General features: G+C 52.6%; 1 protein-coding gene across 5 annotated transcripts; it reads left to right on the forward strand.

The window, feature by feature from the left end:
- Positions 1–11,183: 11,183 nt before the first annotated feature.
- Positions 11,184–22,492, forward strand: Adamtsl4 (ADAMTS like 4). 5 transcript variants are annotated; one of them, XM_076861775.1, is made up of 19 exons: positions 11,185–11,270; positions 11,591–11,639; positions 13,565–13,669; positions 13,871–13,928; positions 14,243–14,583; positions 14,759–15,455; positions 15,689–15,791; positions 16,816–16,952; positions 17,223–17,427; positions 17,669–17,841; positions 17,942–18,053; positions 18,156–18,341; positions 18,510–18,639; positions 19,496–19,700; positions 19,975–20,151; positions 20,474–20,680; positions 20,785–20,964; positions 21,259–21,403; positions 21,542–22,492. In XM_076861775.1, the coding sequence occupies exons 3-19, from the start codon at positions 13,650–13,652 to the stop codon at positions 21,676–21,678; spliced, it is 3,213 nt and encodes a 1,070-aa protein (XP_076717890.1). In that variant the 5' UTR covers positions 11,185–11,270; positions 11,591–11,639; positions 13,565–13,649; the 3' UTR covers positions 21,679–22,492. The 5 variants fall into 5 exon arrangements, with proteins under 5 accessions (XP_076717889.1, XP_076717893.1, XP_076717890.1 ...); XM_076861776.1 differs by lacking the exon at positions 11,591–11,639 and adding an exon at positions 13,401–13,457 and having other exon boundaries at positions 11,210–11,270; XM_076861774.1 differs by lacking the exon at positions 11,591–11,639 and having other exon boundaries at positions 11,184–11,270.
- Positions 22,493–22,542: the final 50 nt, after the last annotated feature.

Here is a 22,542-nt window from a genome sequence, read left to right on the forward strand (position 1 = left end):
TTCAAGTGAGAACTTTGTGTGTATCACCTATTTTAAACCCCACAGAACACTGACCCAATAGCATGATCCATACTTCCCTACACACATCTGGCCAGGGAGCTGAGCATTGCTGCTCATAAATAAGAACAAAGTGACTCACCAGAGGTCTCACAGACATCTGCTGAATGGATCATTCCACACCCAGGCACTGGAGAACAAAGGTCCACAGGTGGCTTAGACCACACTGCGCAGACCGAGGAGCCCACACTCCAGGGCCAGGGCTTCTCCCTCTGTGGTCACTCACTGACCCTGTGGCCTGGGGCAGCTCCCGACTTCCTGGGCTGTTTGCTTTGCAACACAAGGGGATGCCTTATGCTCCTTCATGTCCCTGCCTGCCCTGGTGAGCTGTAGGTTCCCCTGGGTAAGAGCACCCGCTCCTTCCTTAGGGTGCCTGAAACCGCAGCCTAACTTCCCATCCCTCGCCCTTCCTCAGTCAGGAAAGGAGTCAGAGTCCAGAGACTACGGTTCTGGCCCCCGTTCTGCCCCCCATGGTGCCTCATTTCCTCGGGTGGTAAATGGAAGTGATGCCCACTGGCATACTCCTATTTCATGAAATTTTAAGACTGGCAAATGACGTCATGAATCACAAAAGCCTTTGCGGCTCAGTGGTGGAGTGCTGGCCTAGCATGTGCAAGGCCCTGGATTCCACCCCCAGCACCACAGCACAAAAGTCCTTGAAGACTGAGGTACTGGCCAGGGGTGGTGGCGCATGCCTGCAATCCCTGCAGCTTAGGAGGCTGAGGCAGGAGAATCATGAATTCAAAACCAGCCTCAGCAACTTAGTGAGGCCCTAAGCAATTTAGGAACACCCGTCTCTACATAAAATATTTTTTAAAAAGGACTGTGGATGTGGCTCAGTGGTTCCACGTCCCTGGGTTCAGTCCATGGTACAAAAACAAAAAACAAAAAACTGAGATGATGTACTTGAGCTGGGGAGAGAAAAGAGATAATAATGAGTTTCAAAATGCCTGAGGCAGCTCCTGGGAGGCTGAGACAGGGAGATCTCTGCCACACTGGCCAAGACAAGGCACCTGGGAATGCTCAAATACTTGGCCAGTCTGGGAGCCTGGATGTGAAAAGAGTCAAGTTGAAGAGATGGGCCGAAGGCAGAGTGGGAAACCCGGAGAGCCAGGTGAATGTCTGGGCCTGAGCAGGTCCCAGTTCCCATCTCCAGAAGAACAACTTCTTGTAACTGAAATTCTATTAGGGGGCCAGTGTCACCCAGTCAGTGTGCCTGGCCACACGTGGGACCTGTAGACAGTCGAGCCTGTGCCTGTGGTGAGAGGGGTGAGCATGGGTCACCTCCTGTCTCAACCTGCATCTCTGCAGCAAGCCCGACCCCGAAGTTCTGATCTCAGTTGCTTGGGGTCTACTTCACCTTTCCTTCTGTTCTTGCTCCTGCCCTCAGCTACGCTAGGAACTTTATCATTCCTTAAATTAGACACTTTCTTCTCAGTTTGTGTCCCTGGTTCACTTGGGACAATGGCCTAGAGGACATTCCTAAGCATTTTTCTCAAGTCTCCTCCTTGTGCATGTATTCCACAAGAAGTGACTAGAATCTTATCACTCTGTGTGTGTGTGTGTGTGTGTGTGTGTGTGGCACCAGCATAACAAACACAAAGCCATGCCCCCAGCACTTTTTAGTTTGAGATAGGGTCTTGCTAAGTTGCTGAGGCTGTCCGTGAACTGGCAATCCTCCTGCCTCAGCCTCCTGAGCAGCTGGGATCATAGGCCTGTGCCACCGTGCTTGGCCTCAGGTCTCGAATGTCAGATCCTGCCACGGAAACCCAGACATGGGAGGCAAGGCCACTGCTCTTGAGAAGTTATATTCCAATTATTGAAGTGGTGAGGACATGGATGCAGCCTCCCTGCCGTCACACTGTGGTATGAGCGCCATGGATTCTGCATGCTGAATACAGATGGGAGGAAGAAGTCACGCCAGGGCCAGTCATCGGCTTCCTGGAAGAGGTGGCATTTGAGCCACTTGAAGAATGAGTAGGAGGGCTGGGGATGTGGCTCAAGCGGTAGTGCGCTCACCTGGCATGCGGGCGGCCCGGGTTCGATCCTCAGCACCACATACAAACAGAGATGTTGTGTCCGCCGAGAACTAAAAAATAAATATTAAAAAATTCTTTCTCTCTCTCTTAAAAAAAAAAAAAAAAAAAGAATGAGTAGGATGTGAGGTTAGAAAGGACAGAAGGCATGCCATGGGTGTCACGGGTAAAGTGTTAAGCTTTTGCATTGATCACTGTCATTCACACAGGAGGAGAGGAGAGCTTAGTCAGGTGGAAGGGGACCCGCGAATATGTGAAGAAGAAACCTGTTGGCTCAAAAGACCAGGACTTCATGCCTATATGAAGGTCTGAAGCTAACCCTGTTTGCCCCGGAAGCCAAGGTGAGTAAGGGTGCATCCTGGGTCTCCATTTGTTTACCTGTAAAGTGAAGGGCCTGGTTGGAATGGTGGCTCATGCCTGTAATCCCAGTGGCTCGGGATTACAAATAAATAAATAAGAGACTGGGCAAGAAGATATTTAAAGTTCTTCACTATTCTAGAATGAGGCTGGAAAGGAGTGAAAATGACTTTATGATTTCAAAGAACATCTCTAGCCACATGGAATGTGAAGCCTGGGGAGGGAGAAGGTTTGGGGAGCAGACCCCTTCGCGCCCCTCCTTCACTGGCTCTGGTCTTCGTGGTCACAGGTTGATATGTTCTAAGTCTCACAGGGGCACTTGCTGCTTCTCTCTCGCCTGAGACTGTGACCCCGGCTGTATCATGGCCAAAGTAACCAGCCTTTGCACCTGGAGAGTCCGTGGACATCCCCCTGGAGGAGCCACCTCCACCTGCACCAATATGATGGCACTAGGGAGTCACAGAGGAGGGTAGGAATCCCACAGGTCCATGGTGATTCTTTTTTGTGTGTGGTGCTGGGGATTGAACCCAGGGCCTCATACATGCGAGGCAAGCACTTTGCCAACTGAGCTATGTCCCCAGCCCCCTAAGTGATTCCTGAAATGGAAATTGCTGAGAAATTGAGACATACTTGTTCCTAGGAGCCTATGTTTGAGACCCCAATTAGTATGGCTCATGATCCCTGAGAGGAGGGAGTGCCACTCAGGTATGCAGAAGGGGCTCCAGGGAGCTCAGGAACAAGGCCACCCAAGGGGAGGACCGGACCCCTTACTTCACAACCTCCACAGACACTTGTCAGTCACACCAAAGTGAGAGATTCCCTGGGGTGGACTGAGCTGCCCCCAGGGAGAGAGAAGGGCTCAGGCAGCCCCAGGAACAGAGTCGTCTCTCTGCAGGGGCTTGTGGGCCCAGCCCTGGCTGCGGTGCTTCCTCCGGTTTGGGGCCTGAAACTGGAAAGCCAGGCTGTGGCCAGAGGGCAAAGGCTTTGCAAGCTGAGAGAAGAGACCGGATCAGACCCAGAGCTGCAAGGACAGGGAAGGCCACAGCAGAGAAGGGAGGTCTCCCCCCCACCCTTCATCCCCCTCTCCATCCACCCCATGGGCCTGGGCTTGTGGTTGGAGGCCAAGCGCTTTCCCTCCTGCCTCAACTTGGGCTCCCTCGCAGCGGGCCCTGACTCCGGTTTCTGACTTCAAGGCCTTGGTAGGTATGAAAGCCCGGCCTCCCCTTTGGCTGGCCTGCCGCCTCTGGCCACCTTTATTCCTACCCTTTTATGTCTGCCTTTCTTAGGTCCTCAGCACATTTTGTCAAGATTAATCTGGCACCAAACTGGCATTCTCTGAAGTAAGGAAACTTCTAGGCACCAGAAAAGACCCATGTGGGGAAGATCACCCTCCCTGAGGCAGACCTGTGGCTAGAAGCCCAGGACCCATGGCCACCAGCCCAGGAAGAAGCTCTGTCTTGAGGCTCAGCTGGCGGAAATAACTCGCTCAGGTTTTTCCTGCCTGCTCCCTCTGCTCTACTCCCTGACTCTGAAAGAAGGTCTCCTTCCCCAAAACTAGGGACAGGGCCCTGTCACTTCCGGAGCTGACTTCTCCGTGTACCTCTGCTGTACCTGGAAACGTGACATCTGAATGAGTGGACAGGTTGGAAGCTGGGCCCTTACCATGTGGTCTACTATATGCTCTAAGAGCTCTTGAGGGCAAAAGAGTTGGTCTCTGTCACCTTCCTTACTTAAGACAAAACTCCCCCTCTTCTGCCCTTAACTCCATATCTGCAATTGATCTGGGAACTGGGCACAGGGTCATGTGTGGTCGGCACAGTAAAGCAATTCCAGATTTAGGAATGAAACAATAAGTCACTCTATTCTCTCAAAATGCTTCGAGCCCACAGGCCTGGCCCCTCATCTCTTCCTTCTGTCCCCACTGGGCAGTGCACACCCACCTCTCAGCCCACAGCATCTTCCCTCAGCCGCTGCTAAGCCTCCCCCGCTCACAGCCACCTCACACTCTGGTCCCCGAGCTCCATGACGCAACAATCCTGCCGTGTTGAGGCAATATCACGGAACTCAGGCCTGGTGCCACATCTGTTGCCAGATTTCTTAGCAAAGAAGACAGGTTCTGTTCAGATAGTGATGTAATTTCCCTTGACCCCTCAGCACAGGGCTGGCCCGTTATCATCAACCCACTATGAAAATACATGTAAGGGCTGGGTTGTGGCTCAGTGGTACAGACTTGCCTAGCATGTGTGAGGCACTAGGTCCGATTCTCAGCACCACATGTGAATAAATAAAATAAAGATCCATCAACAACTAAAAAGTATATTTAAAACACACACACACACACACACACACACACACACACGTATGTACTCTGTGTCATGGGCAAATCCTGACCTGAGTCCTGATGGAATCTGAAAGCATCCTCAGCAAAGAGCTCTGGGATCATGATGATGTTTTTAGTCTTCACTTAATGCAATCTTTTCCATCCCCCCCCGTTTTTTTTTTTTTTTTTTTGTGTGTGTGTGTGGTGTGGTGCTGGGGATTGAACCCAGGGCCTTGTGCATGTGAGGAAGCACTCTACCAACTGAGCTATGTCCCAGCCCTCCACCCCTCTCTTTTAATTTGCAGAATTGAAAAATTGAACCCAGGACCTCACCCATGCTAGGCAAGTACTCTACCACTGAGCTACATCCCCAGCCCATAGGCATCATTTTATCAAATCTATAAAACAGTATGTAGAGAATGCATCAAAGAATCATCTAAAAAATCTTCCCAGTTAGCAGTCAACAAACATTCTCAACTATTCTGGAGGCCTGATCAGAAGCTTAGATCATGGCTATTTCCCAATACGGATGCAAGGAGGAGTGACAGGAGTTCAAACCACTTAACATAGTTGTCGAAGTACTGATGGGTTTGTAGACCTAAATGACTGCCAAGGTCATGTCTGATCAATTTAATTCCATAATATTTACTGGGTACTTCCTGTTCTGGGAACACCAGTCAGCAGACAGTCATATGGCTCAGGGCAGTACAGAGGCAAAATCTGTCACTAGGTCCCCTGGGCCTGCCTGAGAAGCACTAGTACTTGAAATATGGAAGTACTATATTTCAAGTTTTCTTGATTTTGGCTGTGGGAATTTATGACCAAATTTGACATCTAGAGAGCAGTGATTAGGTGTTCAGAACACCCTATTCATGCCTTGATCCTCGCCTTACCCAATGGTTCACATCCTGTTTCTCCATTATTTCAACACCCCAAAGCCAGTTCAGGACAGCGGAGGGAGACAACAGCCTGAAAGTGCTGGAATGTGGCCAGAGCAGAGGCAGTGCTCAGCACACTTGCTCCTGGGTTCATCCCACAAGCATTTGTTAAATGCCTGCTATGAGTGAGGTAAGGTGGTGGATACAAAGGTCAACACCACAGGAGGTCCCCACCCTCTGGGTTCCTGGGAGAACACAGGAGGTGTCAGGGTGCTCCCGTAACAGTCATGGGCCATGGGCTAACTGGGCCAAGCCAAGGCCAATAGGTCAAAAGAACAGCATTAGAGCTGGCACGGTGGCACATGCCTATTATTCCAGTTACTCAGGAGGCTGAGGCGGGAGAATCTCAAATTCAGGCCAACTTGATCAATTTAGCAAAAGCCTGACTGGAAATGAAGAAATAAAGGGCTGGGATGTAGCTCAGTGGTAGAGAGCCCCTGGGTTCAATCCCCCAAACAAAACAAAATTGCATGGTGAGGGGCTGGGGTCGTTGCTCAGTGGTAGAGTGCTTACCCCTAGCATGCAGGAGGCACTGGGTTCAATCCCTAGCACCCCATATAAAAGTAAAATAAAGTTATTGTGTCCATCTACAATTAAAAAAAAATATTTTAAAAAATATAGCATGGTGAGTCAGAACAGTGTGAGAGAAGGTGACAATACACTAGAACAGGGAATTCATGGCTGGAGACCAGCCTGGCATGGATTGTCTCTTTTGGAACAAAGGAGTTCAGCAAACCATGATTCTGAGGGGCAGAAGGGCAAACACCAGGCTTTTCAGAAATAGTTATTATGGGGCTGGGATTGTGGCTCAGCGGTAGAGTGCTCCTCTTGCATGCGCAAGGCCCTGGGTTCAATCTTCAACACCACATAAAAATAAATAAGTGAAATAAAGGTACTGTGTCCAATTATAACTAAAAATAAAAAATATTAAAATAAAAAGAAATAGTTATTATGACCCTACACCAAAGTTTCAGGGCCTGACCTGTACACATTGGCTTTAAAATCAGTATTAGAATAGGGACAATCTGGGCTGGGGCTGGGGCTGGGGCTCAATGGTAGAGCACTTGCCTAGCATGTGTGAAGCACCGGGTTTGATTCTCAGCACCACATATGAATAAAGTCTACTGGCAACTAAGAAAATATTTTAAAAAAAGGGACAATCTCTCACACTAGACCTTAATTTAAAACTGTGTTAATTCAACACAAAACTTTCTGAATGTATTCTCAGATACATTACTTAAAAATTTCACTTGCACACAACATACGTGGATAACAGTGCCTGATTAGAAAACTGGTTCTCTCCAGCTGAGGGGGCACAAGCCTGTAGCTCTAGCAACTCTAGAGACTGAGGCAGAAGGATTGAAAGTTCACAATCAGCCTCAACAACCTGCTTAATAAGACCCTGTCTCACAATAAAAAAGGGCTGGGGATGTGCTCAGTGGTAAAGCACCTCTGGGTTCAGTCCCCAGCAATGGGGGGAAAAAGAAAAGGAAAGGAAAACTGGCTCTCTCTTTTACCAGCTATGAGATTCGGGGCAAATTTCTGGAATTTCTTCTTGTTTGCAAATCTGTAAATGATGAGACAGTCTCTGCCTAATGAGGACAGAGGGAGATAGATGCGTAAAGCTCACATGTCTCAGGTGCAGAATAGAAGGAATGCTATGACATACTAGCTATGTTATTATGATGCTGAGGATTGAAACTAGGGCCCTTCTCTTGCTAAGCACAGTTCTACCACTGAGCTACACCATTAGGCAGCTATAGAATTCCTCTTTTTTCAATGCTGGGGATCAAATTGAGGGCATTGAGCATGCTCAGCAAGTGTTCTACCACTGAGCTATATCCCAAGCCCTTACAAACTTCTTTTTATCTTTTTATCCTTAAGACAGTTTCCACAAACTTAATCTGATACTTCACAAGTTACTAAGGCATAGGACAATTTCTCTCTTCTTTTTTTCTTTCATTTTTTTTTTTCTCTTTTAATACTGGGAATTGAACCTGGGGTGTTCTATCACTGATCAACATCCCCAGCCCTTTTTATTTTTTATTTTGAGACAGGCTCTCACTAGGTGGTTGCCTGGGCTGCTCTTGGGCTTGTGATCCTCCTGCCTCAGCCTCCTGAGTAGCTGGATTCCAGGCGTCCACCACCGTACCTGACTAGGGAAATTTCCTTATGCAACTCTTTCAGGCCACTAAACCAGGAGAGTGGCAGCTGTGGTGAGAGCTCTTTGGTCACCATTTCTTAATGGAAGGGACTATTTTTGACCTTCAGTTCTCATCAGTTACAAATGTCAAAGGCAAACCTTTCCCTTGCCTCTTTCTAGATAAGTGTTAGCTGACAGGCTGTGACAGGGCAGCACTGAAAACTACCTAACCTAAAATATCTCCCTTGGCCTCCCAGGAGGCATTTGGTCTGCATTGTACTCTGAGAACTGGGCAAAGGGGCTTCCCCTCAGAACCCAGAACTATAAATATGCCTCTGGGTTGGGACTGTTTAGTACCAGGAGTCCCTGATAAACCACCCTGCTGGGAGTGGGTCATTAACCCCTTTCTTCCCAAGCCCTTTGGGAAAAAGGAGGACCAGAACCCAAGTACCTTTTGAGAGGCACCAATAAAGGCCTGCAGTAAATGTGCCCCGCAGTCCTGTTTGTGATGTGCTTCCTGTTTGAAGTTGTTGTTTGCTTTTAGTAATCTGTCATATTTCTAACTAGAGTATCTTGAAAAATAAAAACCCAGGGAAGCTAGGCATGGTGGTGCACACCTGTAATCCCAATGACTGGGGTGGGGGGCGGGTGTAGAAGGGGTTGCTGAGGTAGAAGGATGGCAAGTTCCAGGCCGGCCTTAGCAATTTAGCAAGACCCTGTCTCATAATCATAAAAAGGTCTGGGAACATAGCTCAGTGGTAGAACACCCCTGGTTTCAATCCCTAGTGCCACAAAAACAAAAAAACAAACCCAGCTGAGGCAGTAGGATAGCAAGTTCAAGGTCAGGCTTGGTATTTATCAAGACACTGTCTCAAAAAAATAAAAAAGAAGTGCTAGGGATATTGTTCTGTTTTGGAGTTTTATTCCTAATACCGCAAAATGAGTGAAATAAAAGCTGTTCTTTTGCTGGGGATCAAACAGAGGAACTTGCTCTGCCACTGAGCTATATCCCCACCCTAAAAGCATTTTATATTTTCACCCATGATATTCTTAGACCTAATATCTGCTTCTGCTGAGCCCAGGATTAACTGACCTCCAAGCCACTTTTATTTTATTTTTTTAATTTTTAACCTTTTTTATTATCAGAGATTTAACCCAGGGTTCTTTACCATGAGCCACATCCTTTTTAAATTGCTGAGGCTGGCCTTGAGTTTTCAATCCTCCTGCTTCAGCCTCTCAAGTTACTGGGTTACAGGTATGTCCCACCATGCTGGTTCCAAATCACATTTATTTATTTAGTTTTGATACCTGGCATTGAATTCAGGGGAGCTTAATCACTGAGCTGCATCCTTAACCCTTTTATATACATACATATATATTTAAATTTAGAGACAAGTTCTTACTGTTACTTAGGGCCTTGGGGGGGGGGTGTAGAGGGGGTTGTAGAGGCCATCTGGTATTACAGGCAAGCGTGTTCAAGTCACTTACAAATAAGCAGTTACACTGCCTGCAGTGGTACATGGCCTATAAACCCAGCTACTTGGGAGGCTGATGCAGGAGGATTGCAAATTAGAAGCCAGCTTAGGCAATTTAGTGAGCCCCTGATTCAAAATAAAAATAAAAAGGGTGAGGAATGTAGCTCAGTGGCAGAGAGCCCGTAGGTTCAATCCCGAGTGCCAAGGAGAAAATAAAATAAAAGCAGCTTTAAGGGGCTGGGGATGTGGCTCAAGTGGTAGCGCGCTTGCTGGCATGTGTGCGGCCCGGGTTCGATTCTCAGCACGAGGTACAAACAAAGATGTTGTGTCCGCCAATAACTAAAAAATAAATATCAAAAAATTCTCTCTTTCTCTCTCTCTCCTCTCTCACTCTCTCTTAAAAAAGAAAAAAAGCAGCTTTAAAGCACTGAATAGATTTAACAAAACTGGACTCATGAGTAAATGGCAAATAAAAATGTAAAGGTAGGGCTGGGGATGTGGCTCTGAGGTAGAGCAGTCACCTAGCACTTGCGAGGCCCTGGGTTCGATCCTCAGCACCTCATAAAAATAAATAAAATAAAGGCGTTGCATCCAACTAAACTAAAAAATAAATATTAAAAAAATAAAAACAAGTCCCACAATTAGCCACAACATTAATCAAAAAAATAAAATAAAATAAAAATTTAAAGGTAGTAGTGACCAGCCAGAGCGGTGGCACCTGCCTGTAATCCCATCTGCTCAGGAGGATGGCTAGTTCAAAGCCAGCCTCAGCAATTTAGCGAGGCCCTAAGCAACTCAATGAGACCCTATCTCAAAATAAAAAATAAAAAGGGCTGGAGGTCAGTGATAAAGCACCCCTGGGTTCAATCCTTAGTATCAAAAAACATAAAATTAAAAAAAAATAGTAACCGTTTATCATCTCCACTATGTCCGCCGTTTTACAAATATTACTTATTTTTAACCTGAATACATTGACAATGCATGTGGTTAAAAAATCCAAATGTACAGAGTAAAATGGGAAAGCCTTTTCCTCGGCTCTCCAAACCTGCACCCCTCCCCGATGTCGCCAACACTTCTGAGCTTGGGTGCATTCTTGCAAATATAAGTGGATCCTATCTTCAAGTCTATCTACGTCAAGTTAGCCCCACTTTAGAGATGAGAGAACGGCGGCAGAGAGGTTGTCGTATTCTCTAAGATCACAGGACCGACCCCCGGTTCACGGCGGACGTTCACGGTGGGGTCAGTCCGCCTCGTCATTAGCTCACATTCCTCGCGCTACTGCCTGGGTGCCACGCGGTGTGGATGGAGAAACGAGGCTCGCAGAGGTCCTCAGCACTCGGAACCGCACGGGGGACAGAGCTGGCTGGGCTTGCAGGCAGGCCGTGGGGAGGACAGGACCTTGACCCGTGTGGATCTGTGGTCGCGCGGGGCCAACTCGGTCCGAGGCCAGCGTTCCGCTCTGGGGCCAGCGGCTTGCCCAGGCCACCCGCACAGAGGCCCCGGGGCCCTGCGGCCCTGGAGGCCGCCGAGCCTGGGAAGGCACGGTGCTCCCACCACAGTCGGTCCGGAGGCCGGCGGTGTTGGGGCGCTGAGCTCCAGGCGGTGCGGGGACCGCGCCCGGGGTCGACCGCTGCCTCCAAACTCACGGCACCTCCCAGTCCGGCCGTCGGGGGCGCCCGGCACCGAGGGCGACCGCCCGCGGCCTCGGCTGGGTGGCCCGGCGAGCGCGGCCGTGGGGTCGGGGGTCCCCACCCCCGGGCCGAGGGGCGCGGGCCCCGGCGCGTGGCGGGCGGGGCGCCGTGGGGCGGGGCGCGGGGCGGAGCCTCGGCCGGAGGCGGCCGTGTCCCCAGCCCGGCCCGGGGCCGCAGTGGCCGCCGCCGAGCCAGGCTGCTCAGAGCGCCCGGGCGCAGACGGGTCCGCGGGCCGACGGGGCGCGCAGAGCAGGTAGAGCCTCCCCTGTCCCCACCCGTCCCGCGCCTAGACCGCCAGCCCGCGCCGCCGCCGCTCCCGGAGCTGAGCGGTCGCGCCCCCACCACGACCCCGGACCATCCTCCAGCCCCTGGGGTTGAATTCCTGGGGAGGGGGTCTGATCCGCCGGTACTCTGGCCCCATCCTCCGGGCGGCCAATGAGCCAAACTTCCTGCAAGGCACATAGTAAAGTTGGAAAACATACCCAAGACCTCCCTGCACGCGCTGGCGCCTCTGCCTCCCTCCTCCAGGGGGATGCTTTTCGAGGACATGTCCTCCCTCCCCACCCCCGACAGACACTTTCACTCCTGGAATTGAGGGACAGGGTCGCTGACAGGCATGCAGGTGAGTGCCTTTGATACAGCTCAACCTGATGGCGCAGGAGGTTGACCCAAAGGAAAGACACCTGTTGGATAGTCCTCCAGGCCCCAGGAGAGGGCCGGATGAGGAAGAAGGAATTCTGACTCAGGACAGGGACTCTCCATGGCCAGCCCAGAACCACACTATCTAGCCCCCACCCACCAGCAGTGGCCCATTTCCTAGAGTCCCTTGGGTGTTGGAGAAGGGATTAGCTCTGCTCCAGTCGCTCTCCTTGATCTCTACTGGCCAGAGTGAGAGGTGTGGCCAGAAGGAGCCCAGGTTTGTCCTGACCAGGGTCCAGCCTGACACTAGAGTGACCAGTTCTGACCTTTACTCTCCTCACCTTGGTCAGAGAGAGACACCAGATGAGGGACATGAAAAGGGGTGAAAGCACAAATGTGTGTCTGTTTCCACAGAGCAGAGGGTATCGGCCCCCTGCCCAGCTGTGCAGGGTAGGGTGGGGTGAGACTTTTCCAGAGAGGGAGCCAGGACTGGCCCCACCCCAGGAGCTCACGTCACCCCCACCCCTCACTTCTCCAGGGAACTGCCAAAGCCAGCTCAGGACAGGATTATGTGTACTGGGTAGACCCGTGAAGAGAAGCAGCAAGAATAGACCCGGGGAGTCGAGGGGAGTGGAGCAGGCAGTGACCATCAGCCTGTCTCTGCTTCCCTTCATCCCCAAGTTACATCCAGGCAGAGGGCTGAGAGTTGGGTTGGAATGTGGGTCCTTCTCTGGAACCCTATCTCCCCCTCCCATCAGGGCGGAGTTGCTGACCTCAGTGGCCAGCCCAGCCAGGGGAATGAGAGGCCACCATCAACCCCTTCTCCAGCTCCAAGCAGCTGAGGTGGCCCTGCCGTGTGGCTCGGCCACTTTGATCCCTTCCTCCAACTCTGAGTCCTGTGGTCCAACAGAGAGGCTGGAGCTGAGTGGTGCTACCCCCAAGCGCATTCCTACCCTTCCCTCTGCATTTTCCTGCCCCTAAGCTGGCTCGGCCTCCTTGGATTCTTCAACGGGTGCCTTTCAGATCCAACAGAAACAGTGCTTTTTTTTCCTGGAAAGCAGAACTAAGACGGGATGGGGATGGGGGTGGGAAGGGTTCATAGTGAGAAGGAAGGGACTGGAGGGCATGGGTGGGTGAGTCAGGCTTTGACCAAGCCCTACTTCCCCAGTTTTCAGAGCTAGACTCCAGAATGGACTTCCCAGCATTCCAGAATGAAAGGACTGTGACTGGGCAGCAAGGGCAGCTCTGGCTGCATGGCTGTCCTTCCCAGGTTTCCCCAGCCATTACAGCTGTGCCCCAAGAGAAAAATAACTGCATGAATAAGGCCCCCCAGAGCCCATGCTGAATGGATGCTGGCATGGAGGCGAGTTAAATCACCCTCTTCTCTAGAGATGAAGCCATCAACCTACTTAGTTTATTCCTTGGCCAAAAGCGTCAGAGACAGGCTGAGATGGGCCTGTTCCATCCATAAAGCAGCTTGGCTAAGGGAAAAAAAGGCCAGAGTCAGGTAGGAAACAGGGGGGGGTGTCTGACGTCCTGCCCAGCCTGCTGCCCACCTTCCCAAGGAGCCTCGGAGGGCAGGAGCCGGCCAGATAAAATCCTGAGGACGAACAGCTTCTGGGCCTGCGCTGCCCCCTACACAGCCCCTCCTCGGGACTTAGGGAGGAGCTGAGAAGTCCCCACAGGGCCAAGGGGAGGGGACCAAGCTGAGTTGGGAGGCTGAGGTCAGACCCCCACCCTGTAGCTTCAGCAGATGGAGAAGGCAGCATTCCTTCCTGCTCCCACCCTCAGATCATAAAGGGTTGGACTCATCCCCCCACCCCTGCTCCCGAGATGTCCTTCTGAGGAGTCACCTCTCTCAGCCCTCCAGCTTGCTGAAGAGGTAACCACCGGCTTCTGTCCCTGCAGAGCGCAGTCTCCACGCCCTGATGCCTGAGTAGGGATCCTGGCCGGTACCCTCCTCCCTTGCCCAGGGGCAGTGCGGGGCGGAGAGATGGAGAAGTGGGTGGGCAGGTAAGAGGAGGGGCAGCCAGGGAGGAGGGAAGGCTCATCCATGGATGTGGGTGGACGGGTCACTGGGAGGGTGCAGGAAAGTGAGGAGAAACTTCTGCTTTCTGAGAAGTTGGCAGAAGTGGGAGTCGCTGGAGGGGGGAGGGACGGGCGGTGTCGCAACACCTCTGGCTCTGCTGGTGCATCCTGGCCTTTGGTTTGCAGGCCCCGCCTGTGTCTTATGCTGCTTCTGTCCCTCCCTCAGCTCTGCCTGGACCAGGAGGTGAGCCCTGGGCAAGTGGGCGGCCACCAGCCCCTGCCTGGGGTCTTTCTGTCTCACCTAGCCTCCCACGCTGCCTCCCAGGCCAAGTCTCCATTTCCCACACTTTCTGCTGATCTGTGGTCCCCTTCCCTCATGCTTGACTCCCTCAACTCCCTTGCTAACTCCCTAACGCTTGACAAGGACACCGAAGGCTGAGGTCGCCTCTGATGTTGACCTTCAGCCAGTAACAACTGCCCAGCTCCAGGCCTGGACTAGGTACCTGGAGGGTCCCCCTCAGGTCACTCTAATTCTGTCTGCCCTTTTTCTCTATGTAGGTGTTGTCTGAACAGTCTCCTCAGACACCCCCAGAGGAGGGCCGGGGCCCTGAGGGTGTCTGGGGATCTTGGGACCAGTGGGCCTCTTGCTCCCAGCCCTGTGGGGTAGGGGTGCAGCGCAGAAGCCGGATGTGTCAACTCCGCCCAGGCCTGCCCTTCCCTCCCAGACCCCCAAGACATCCAGAAGCCCTTCGGCCCCGGGGTCAGGGCCCTAGACCTCAGACTTCCCGAGAAACCCACTCCCTGTACAGGCCACCGCCTCAGGGAAGGGGTGGCCCCCTTCGAGGTCCTGCTTCCCAACTAGGGAAAGAAGAGACCCAGGAAGCTCAGGGGCCACAGAGGTAAGGCTATGAGGACAGGGGTGGGCCTTGGGTAAAGGGGTTGGGGCTTGGTGTAGAAAAGGGCAGTAAAGGACACTGTGGTCTAGGAAGTTGGTCTTTGGTGCCAAGAAGTAGGCTGGAGAGGCAGGTCAGTGATGGCCAGAGCTATGACCCCATGTCTGCAACACCTCTTCAGGTCCCGGGTTCGAGACCCCATCAAGCCAGGAATGTTCGGCTATGGAAGAGTGCCCTTTGCCTTGCCACTGCATAGGAGCCGCAGGCACCCCCGGAGGTCGTCCAGATCTGAATTTCCCCAGACCTCTTCAGGAAGGGAAGGACACTTTCTATCCCTGAGTCCCAGAGCAGAGCCATCCTCTGCAAACCACGGCTCCCAGACTCAGCTCCCTTCTCCAGAACCATCTGCCCATATCCCATCCCTCCCAGAAGAACCCCCAAAGTCTGAAGCTGCTCAGAACGAGGTGCCCCCAAGAACCAGTCCTGTCCCCACACAGCCTCACCCCATAGCCCAAGCCTCTAGCACAGGGTCTCCCTCACCTTCCCCTTCCTTGGGAGAAAGTGGCTCTTTCCCTATGTCTTCTCAACCAAGAATGCCAAATTCTCAGGGTTGGGCCAGTCCCTGGGTAGCAGGAAGCCGCCTTGACCCTTTCCCTTCTGTCCCTCGGGGACAAGGTCAGCAGAGACAAAGGCATTGGAGACCTGGGGGAAATCCTTATAGGTCCCGCATGGAGCCTGCCCCTCACCCACCAGATGGCTGGTTCCCTCTGCTGAATGCTGGACCCCACTCCAGCTCTCTCTGGAGCCTCTTTGCTCCTAGCAGCCCTGTCCCAAGATGCTCTGGGGAGACTGAGCAGCTGAGAGCCTGCAGCCAAGGGGTGAGTCCTTCCCTGGGCCTTGTCTCCCTAGCCCAGAATTCCAATCTGGCTCCCTAACACTGAGTCTGGGTCCCTGTCTGACCTGGACCTGAGGGAGAAGGGTTCTGGCATCTGATCTCAGGGTGGGGGTTAGGGGCTCTTTCAAAGACCCGACCCTCCCCAGCTCCCCAGATCCAGCCCTGGCCCACACCCAAGTATCCCTTCCTGGTTCTCTTTTGTTTCCCCCACCTCAGCCCTGCCCGCCTGAGCAGCCAGATCCCCGGGCCCTACAGTGCGCAGCCTTTGACTCCCAGGAATTCATGGGTCAGCTGTACCAGTGGGAGCCCTTCACTGAAGGTGAGGTGCTGGCTGCGGGGAGCAGGTGGGCGTGATGGAGGGAGGGCCCCATCACTCTGGGCCCCGTGTTTCCCCACGCAGGCCTTCTCTTTCTCTTCTGTCATACCTTCTTACTCCCCTGAGCTGGGCCAGAGAGATTTAGCCCAGCTCTGGAAAGGGGAGGGGACTTTAGATGTCAGATGGTGACAGGTGGTCAGCAAAGGCGCCAGGCTGGGAGAGGGAGGTATCCAGAAGTGTCCTTTGGTTAGCTTCCTCTGGGAATATGTCCATCCTAAGAGGTGGGAAGTTGATGTGACCCGGGAGGTTCTGTCCAGACGTCACAGTAGGAGCAGAGGTGCCATGGGTCCTGGTGGTTTCAGTTGCACCAAGACAACCCTTATAAGCTTGGACCTTGTGTAATCATAGGTGGTAGAAGTCCCTTAAGGCCAGGGGCAGTGACAAGCACCTGTAGTCCCAGCTACTTGGAAGGCAGAGGCAGGAGGATGACTTAAGCTCAGGACTTTGAGACCATCCTGAACAATATAGAGAAACCCCATTTCAAACAAAAAGCAAACCTTGATGGTCTCATGGCCTCTATTGACCTGATCAACATTTCTTCTTTTTTTCTTATGTTTTTGGTACCAAGGGTGCTAAGCCACTGAGCCACATCAACAGTCTTTTTTTTTTTTGGAGACAGGTCTCACTGGGTTCTTACAGTGTTGCTGAGTTGCTGGGGCTGGCTTCAAAGCTGCGATTCTCTTGCCTCACCTCCTGACATGCCAGGCTCTCACCAGTCTTTCTTTCTGTTCTTTTTTTTTGGTGGTGCTGGGGATTGAACCCAGGTCCTTGTGCATGCAGGGCAAGCACTCTACCAACTGAGCTATGTCCCCAGCCCTCTCACCCGTCTTTCAATGTGCGGGACTGTTATGTTTCCTTCAGTCACACCAATTCACGTGACCTCAAGATGTCCCAAGGTGATATCAGTAAAGCTGCTTGGTCTCTCACCAGGGACCCTGGCTAACCAACCTTCTACCTTGTCTTCTAGTTCAGGGATCCCAACGCTGTGAGCTGAACTGCCGTCCCCGCGGCTTCCGTTTCTACGTCCGTCACACTGAAAAGGTCCAGGATGGGACCCTGTGTCAGCCTGGAGCCCCCGACATCTGTGTGGCTGGACGCTGTCTGGTGAGGGAGGAAGGGTGTGCATGTGCACACAGAGTCTCTTTCAGTCATCGTTACAACCACAGAGTAACAGACGCCCCCAGGGGAAGCTTGGCCTGCCACACTGAGGAGGGCTCTGTCAGGCTCTCCCCATCCCTGAGTGTGGCCGGGGCGCTGGGGCTGGTGAAGAGCACCACAGCAAGGCTGGTGATGAGCTGAGGGCCCTGCGTGGACCAGGGTGAGTCAGGGGGCATCTGGTTTCCATGTGACCCTGCCTCACCTCACTCTTCCCAGAGCCCTGGCTGTGATGGCATCCTCGGGTCTGGCAAGCGTCCAGATGGCTGTGGAGTCTGTGGGGGTGACGGTTCTACCTGTCGCCTCATTTCGGGGAACCTCACGGACCGAGGGGGCCCTCTGGGCTATCAGAAGATCCTCTGGATTCCCGCTGGTGCCTCCCAGCTTCAGATTGCCCAGCACCGGCCCAGCTCCAACTACCTTGGTGAGCACCTGGCCCCGTCCTGTCCCACCTCCCTCTGGTCTCTCGCTTCTGCTTCCCAGGCTCCTATTCAGCACGACACACAAGTCAAACAGGGAGAAGTTCCCCCTCTTTCTGGGGAAATGAGGAAGCTGAGATGGCTTAGGGTATCTTAAGCGCTGGGTGGGATGCACGGAAGGGTCAGGAAGTAGTGGGGAGGAGGACAGAATGACTAACCTCCAAGTTCCGGATCTCTCCCTTTCAGCTCTTCGTGGCCCTGGGGGCAGGTCCATCATCAATGGGAACTGGGCTGTGGATCCCCCTGGGTCCTACGCAGCTGGTGGAACTGTCTTCCAGTATAACCGTCCTCCTCGGGAGGAGGGAAAGGCAGAGAGCCTGTCAGCTGACGGCCCCACAACCCAGCCTGTGGATGTCTATGTGAGCCGGGGGCTGAGAGGAAGGCCTGTCCTCTAAGGCAGAGCCATAGGGGTCCCGTGGGAGGACCCCACACCCCCCCATCACCTCCTCTCTCCCCCAGATGATCTTTCAGGAGGATAACCCTGGGGTTTTTTATCAGTATGTCCTCGCTTCACCACCTCCAGTCCCCCAGAGCGCCACTGCGGAGTCTCCCATCCATCGGGTTCAGCCTGGTAAGCCTCCATTGACCCCCAGACCCAGGAGGAGCGGAGAAGCCGAGAGGAGCTCCAGGTGGTAGGAAGCGTCTGATCTGCCTTCTCAACTCCCCTGCTCAGAGAGGCTGAGGGGGGAGCCCCCAGCTGCTTCAGCACCCCGCCCAGTCCGGACCCCAGGCACCCTCCAGCGCCAGGTACGGATCCCCCAGATGCCTGCCCCTGCCCATCTCAGGACACCCCTGGGGTCTCCAGCTGGATACTGGAAACAAGTGGGACACTCCAAGTGCTCAGCGTCCTGTGGAGAAGGTGACTTCAGACCTATGTTCCTGACATTTCAGTCCAGATGCCCAACTCGACACTTCCAACTGCATATCCTAGATCGTGGGTCCACACCTTGACCTGGGACCTGGGACCCCATGGAAACTGGGGTTTAAACCATCCTGCTTCCCCTGACTACCCTTTCCTCCCCTTCAGGTGTTTGGCACCCCATTTTCCTGTGCATTTCTCGAGAGTCAGGAGAGGAGCTGGACGAACACAACTGTGCCATGGGTGCCAGGCCTCCAGCCAACCCTGAACCCTGCCACAACCCCCCGTGTCCTCCATAGTAAGTAGAGCCCACAAGGAGGGTCAGGATACTAGAAACACACAAATTGCTCCTGGACTTGCTCCCTACTCACAGGATCTTACCTGGACTGTGCATTCAACTTGACATTTCCCGGCTGCAAAGAGACAATCAATACTAGATTAAAATGGTTGAGATAACTGGGGATGTGGCTCAGTGGTAGAGCACTTGCTTAGCCTGGGTAAGGCCCTAGGTCTGATCACCAGCAGCAAGGGGGAAAAAGAAAAAACAGAAATCGAAAGAGGCAAGAGAAATTAACTGGCAAACATCCAATTCCTTTTGCCAAATGGGATGGCACATGCCTATAATTCCAATGATGGGAGGCTGAAGAAGGAGGATCACAAGTTCAAGGCCAGCCTCAGCATTTAGTGAGACCCTAAGCAACTTAGCAAGACCCTGTCCCTGCCGTAAAAAATAAAAAAGGCTAAGGATGTAGCTCAATGGTAAAGCCCTCTGGATTCAATCCCCTGTACCCAAAAAAGGAAAAGAAAAGATTGGGGCTGGGGCTGGGGCATAGTGGTAGAGCATTTGCCTAGCATGAGTGAGGCACCACATAAAAATAAATTAATAAAATAAAGGTCCATCAACAACTAAAAAAATATTCAAAAAAAAAAAAAAGAAAGAAAGAAAAGATTAGAATGACTGACACCCCATAGACAGCAAGAAAACCCCGGCAGTGGCAGTCTAAGTTGCCACAAGGAACCAGACTCCAAATGCTACAGGTGCCCACTCTCCTCCATGGGGCCCCAAGCCCAGTATGTTTCTTCTCCTTGCACACGGCAACCCCACACATCTGATTCCTGTCTCTCCCTCTCCCCTGCCCTGCCTGTGCCCACAGTTGGGAGACTGGTGAGTGGACATCCTGTAGTCGCTCCTGTGGCCCAGGCACCCAGCACCGCCAGCTGCACTGCCGGCAAGAGTTTGGGGCAGGTGGCTCCTCTGTGCCTCCGGAACGTTGTGCACATCTTCCCAGGCCCAATGTGACCCAGCCCTGTCAGTTACGCCTCTGTGGCCATTGGGAGGTGGGCTCTGCCTGGAGCCAGGTAAGTGGGCCTATGCCAGGAGGACCCCAGAGAATTGGACATCAATGAACTAGATTAGTATTTTTTCCACTTCCTTCTTCGTCTACAGAAACTTTTTACAAACAGGATCTCATATGAAATCCTAATATATGTCATATAAGAGATGAACCAGAGACTGGAGGCCTGGAGCCCCAGGCTCAACCTCCTCCTCAACCCACAAAAGCTTGTACCCACTGGGTAGGGGTGACTATCAAAGGCAGATCCTGGTTCATGGATTCCCCCTCACCCCCTCAAGTGTTCTGTCCGGTGTGGCCGAGGTCAGAGGAGCAGGCAAGTTCGCTGTGTTGGAAACAACGGCAAGGAAGTGCATGAGCAGGAGTGTGCTTCGGGCCCCCCCCAGCCCCCCAGCAGAGAGGCCTGTGACATGGGGCCCTGTACCACAGCCTGGTTCCACAGCGAATGGAGTTCCAAGGTGGGCCCCACAGCCCCTTAACCAAGTCCTCTGTCCCTGGTGACGCCACTCAGTCCATCCTCTCAGTCTTCTCAACACAGCTCAAAATGCATTTATTGAAAAGATACCTATTATGTGCTTTATACTGGGAACTCAGAAATAAGTGAGGAAAAACGTCAGGGTTCTGGACATGCAACCATCATTACCCTTGCCCAGCTGGTACCTCTGGGGCATTGCCAAACCTCTGGGAACAGGACCCAGGATGCTTCCATCCCAAAGCCCCCTCTTCCTGTTCCAGTCACCAGCAGCCTCCCTTCATACAGGACACTCTAATTCTCAACAGTGCTCAGCTGAGTGTGGGACAGGGATCCAGAGACGTTCTGTGGTCTGTCTCAGGAGTGGGGAGATGCTTAGGGCAGGACCAGAGGAAGCAGGAACAGGAACCAGTGAGCAGAGCTGCCCACCAGGAAGCCGCCCTCCTGACATGCGTGCCTGCAGCTTGGGGCCCTGTGAGATCACACGGTGTTGGTACACAGGGCCCTGGGGGGAGGTGAGCTGAGGGTCTGGGAGGGGGACAGAGCGGGGATTCCAGTCCCAGCGGGAGTTCACATCCCCAGTTGGGAATGATTTCTGTTTTCCCTTCCCCTATATCAGTGCTCCTCAGAATGTGGCTCTGGCACACAGCGTAGAGATGTCATCTGTGTGTCCAAACTGGGGACTGAGTTCAATGTGACTTCTCCTAGCAACTGTTCCCACCTGCCCAGGCCCCCTGCTCTGCAGCCCTGTCGGGGTCAGCCTTGCCAGGACCAATGGTTTGCTACTCCCTGGAGTCCGGTGAGTGCCTGGTTCCCTGCCCTGCTCAGCCTGGGCCTCCAGAAAAGGGGGAGTGCTCATCACACTGCATGCCCTACCCCAAGTCTCTGAGCCCCAGGACAAGCCCAGCTGAGGTTTCACATTGTCCTGTTTTCTATAGACTTGGAGGACAGGTGGGCCTTCTCCACTTGAGATTTCATAATGTCCCCAGATAATGTGCCATCACTACCTTTCAGAGAAGAAGGTGGTAGCCTGGGGTTAAAGAGGAACCCTGGGGTCAGCAAAAGTCTGATATGATAGCTGTGTTCTTCCTAGTGTTCTCGCTCCTGCCAGGGGGGCACACAGACAAGAGAGATCCAGTGCCTGAGTGCCAACCAGACCCTCAGCACTCGATGCCCTCCACACCTGCGACCCTCCAGGAAACGACCCTGTAACAGCCAACCCTGCAACCAACGCCCTGGTAAAATGCCCCCTCTCCCCAACCCCCAACAGAGTGGAGTTGGCTGAAGTCTGGGTGGAGGAGAGAGAGGACCAGTGGGAGGGGAGTACAGCTCTGTATGGATGAACAGTTGTACCTGTTGGCCTCCTCTGTCCTCAGATGATCAGTGCAAGGACAGCTCTCCACATTGCCCCCTGGTGGTACAGGCTCGGCTCTGCGTCTACCCCTACTACACAGCCACCTGTTGCCGCTCTTGTGCCCATGTCCTGGAGCGGAGCCCCCTGGAGCCTGCCTGAAATGGTTCCAGGACACTCTCTCCTATGTTTTCTTATGCCATATAGTCTCATCAGTCAACCCACTTTGTACTCCCTGGTTCTCTAGACTGCCTCAGTCTCACCAGGGTGTCCTCCAGGATGACTACAGGGGCAAAGTGACTGAAGGGGACTATCAAGATGTGTGATTGGGTCTGTATATGTATGGTGTGTGTGCACAGATGTCCCCAGATGTGCATCTGGGCCTGCAGGGGTGTGCACCCCCTTACATGTGTGTCACTTCTCAAAAAGAAATTATTTAAATTGATAAGGAGTGGGGAGGGGACAATACTTGTTTCCCTGAGACTTTTCTAAGCTGAGAGAAAAGCAAGTTTGCAGTTCCTTACTAATCTGAGCTACTTAAAAAGTGTGGCTTCTCCATCAAACACAATTTTGTGCCCTAAACCTCATTTCTTATGTTCAGGCCTCACATCTTCTAAACCATCCTTTTGGACTGGGGGGTGGAGCTCAGTTGTAGGGCACTTGCCTAGCATGCCCAAGACAAGTACTAGGTTCCATCCCAGTACTCCAAAAACTAAAAATGAACCACCCTTTTGTCTTTGATCCCATTTCCCCTTACCCAGACTCTATTCCTTTCTCCCTACTTAGCTAAGGGTGGGAGGTCAGCCATATCAATCCTGCTTTACCCACAAAGGATTGCCTCTTGGAACAGGGACCAGTTGGGCAGAGGGTGGAAAAAAGAAATGTTACCATAAGACACTCTAGCCTCTGTCCCTACTTCCCACCTCCTAAAATAGTTCCTTCCCCAGAACTAATTTATTTTTTATTAAAGTTGATTATGACAAATAAGAAATATGCCTTTCATTGTTCTTGTGGGAACACAGCCAT

Source organism: Callospermophilus lateralis, chromosome 7 (genome assembly GCF_048772815.1).
Source record: "Callospermophilus lateralis isolate mCalLat2 chromosome 7, mCalLat2.hap1, whole genome shotgun sequence".
Taxonomy (NCBI): domain Eukaryota; kingdom Metazoa; phylum Chordata; class Mammalia; order Rodentia; family Sciuridae; genus Callospermophilus; species Callospermophilus lateralis.

Bases quoted from the DNA above. Each gene is read 5' to 3' on its own strand.
- Adamtsl4 (XM_076861774.1), top strand. From the start codon at position 13,650: ATGGAGAAGTGGGTGGGCAG. The intron at 15,456-15,688 runs GTGAGTCCTTCC...CCCCCACCTCAG, and splicing joins TGAGAGCCTGCAGCCAAGGG to CCCTGCCCGCCTGAGCAGCC. The intron at 21,404-21,541 runs GTAAAATGCCCC...CTCTGTCCTCAG, and splicing joins ACCCTGCAACCAACGCCCTG to ATGATCAGTGCAAGGACAGC.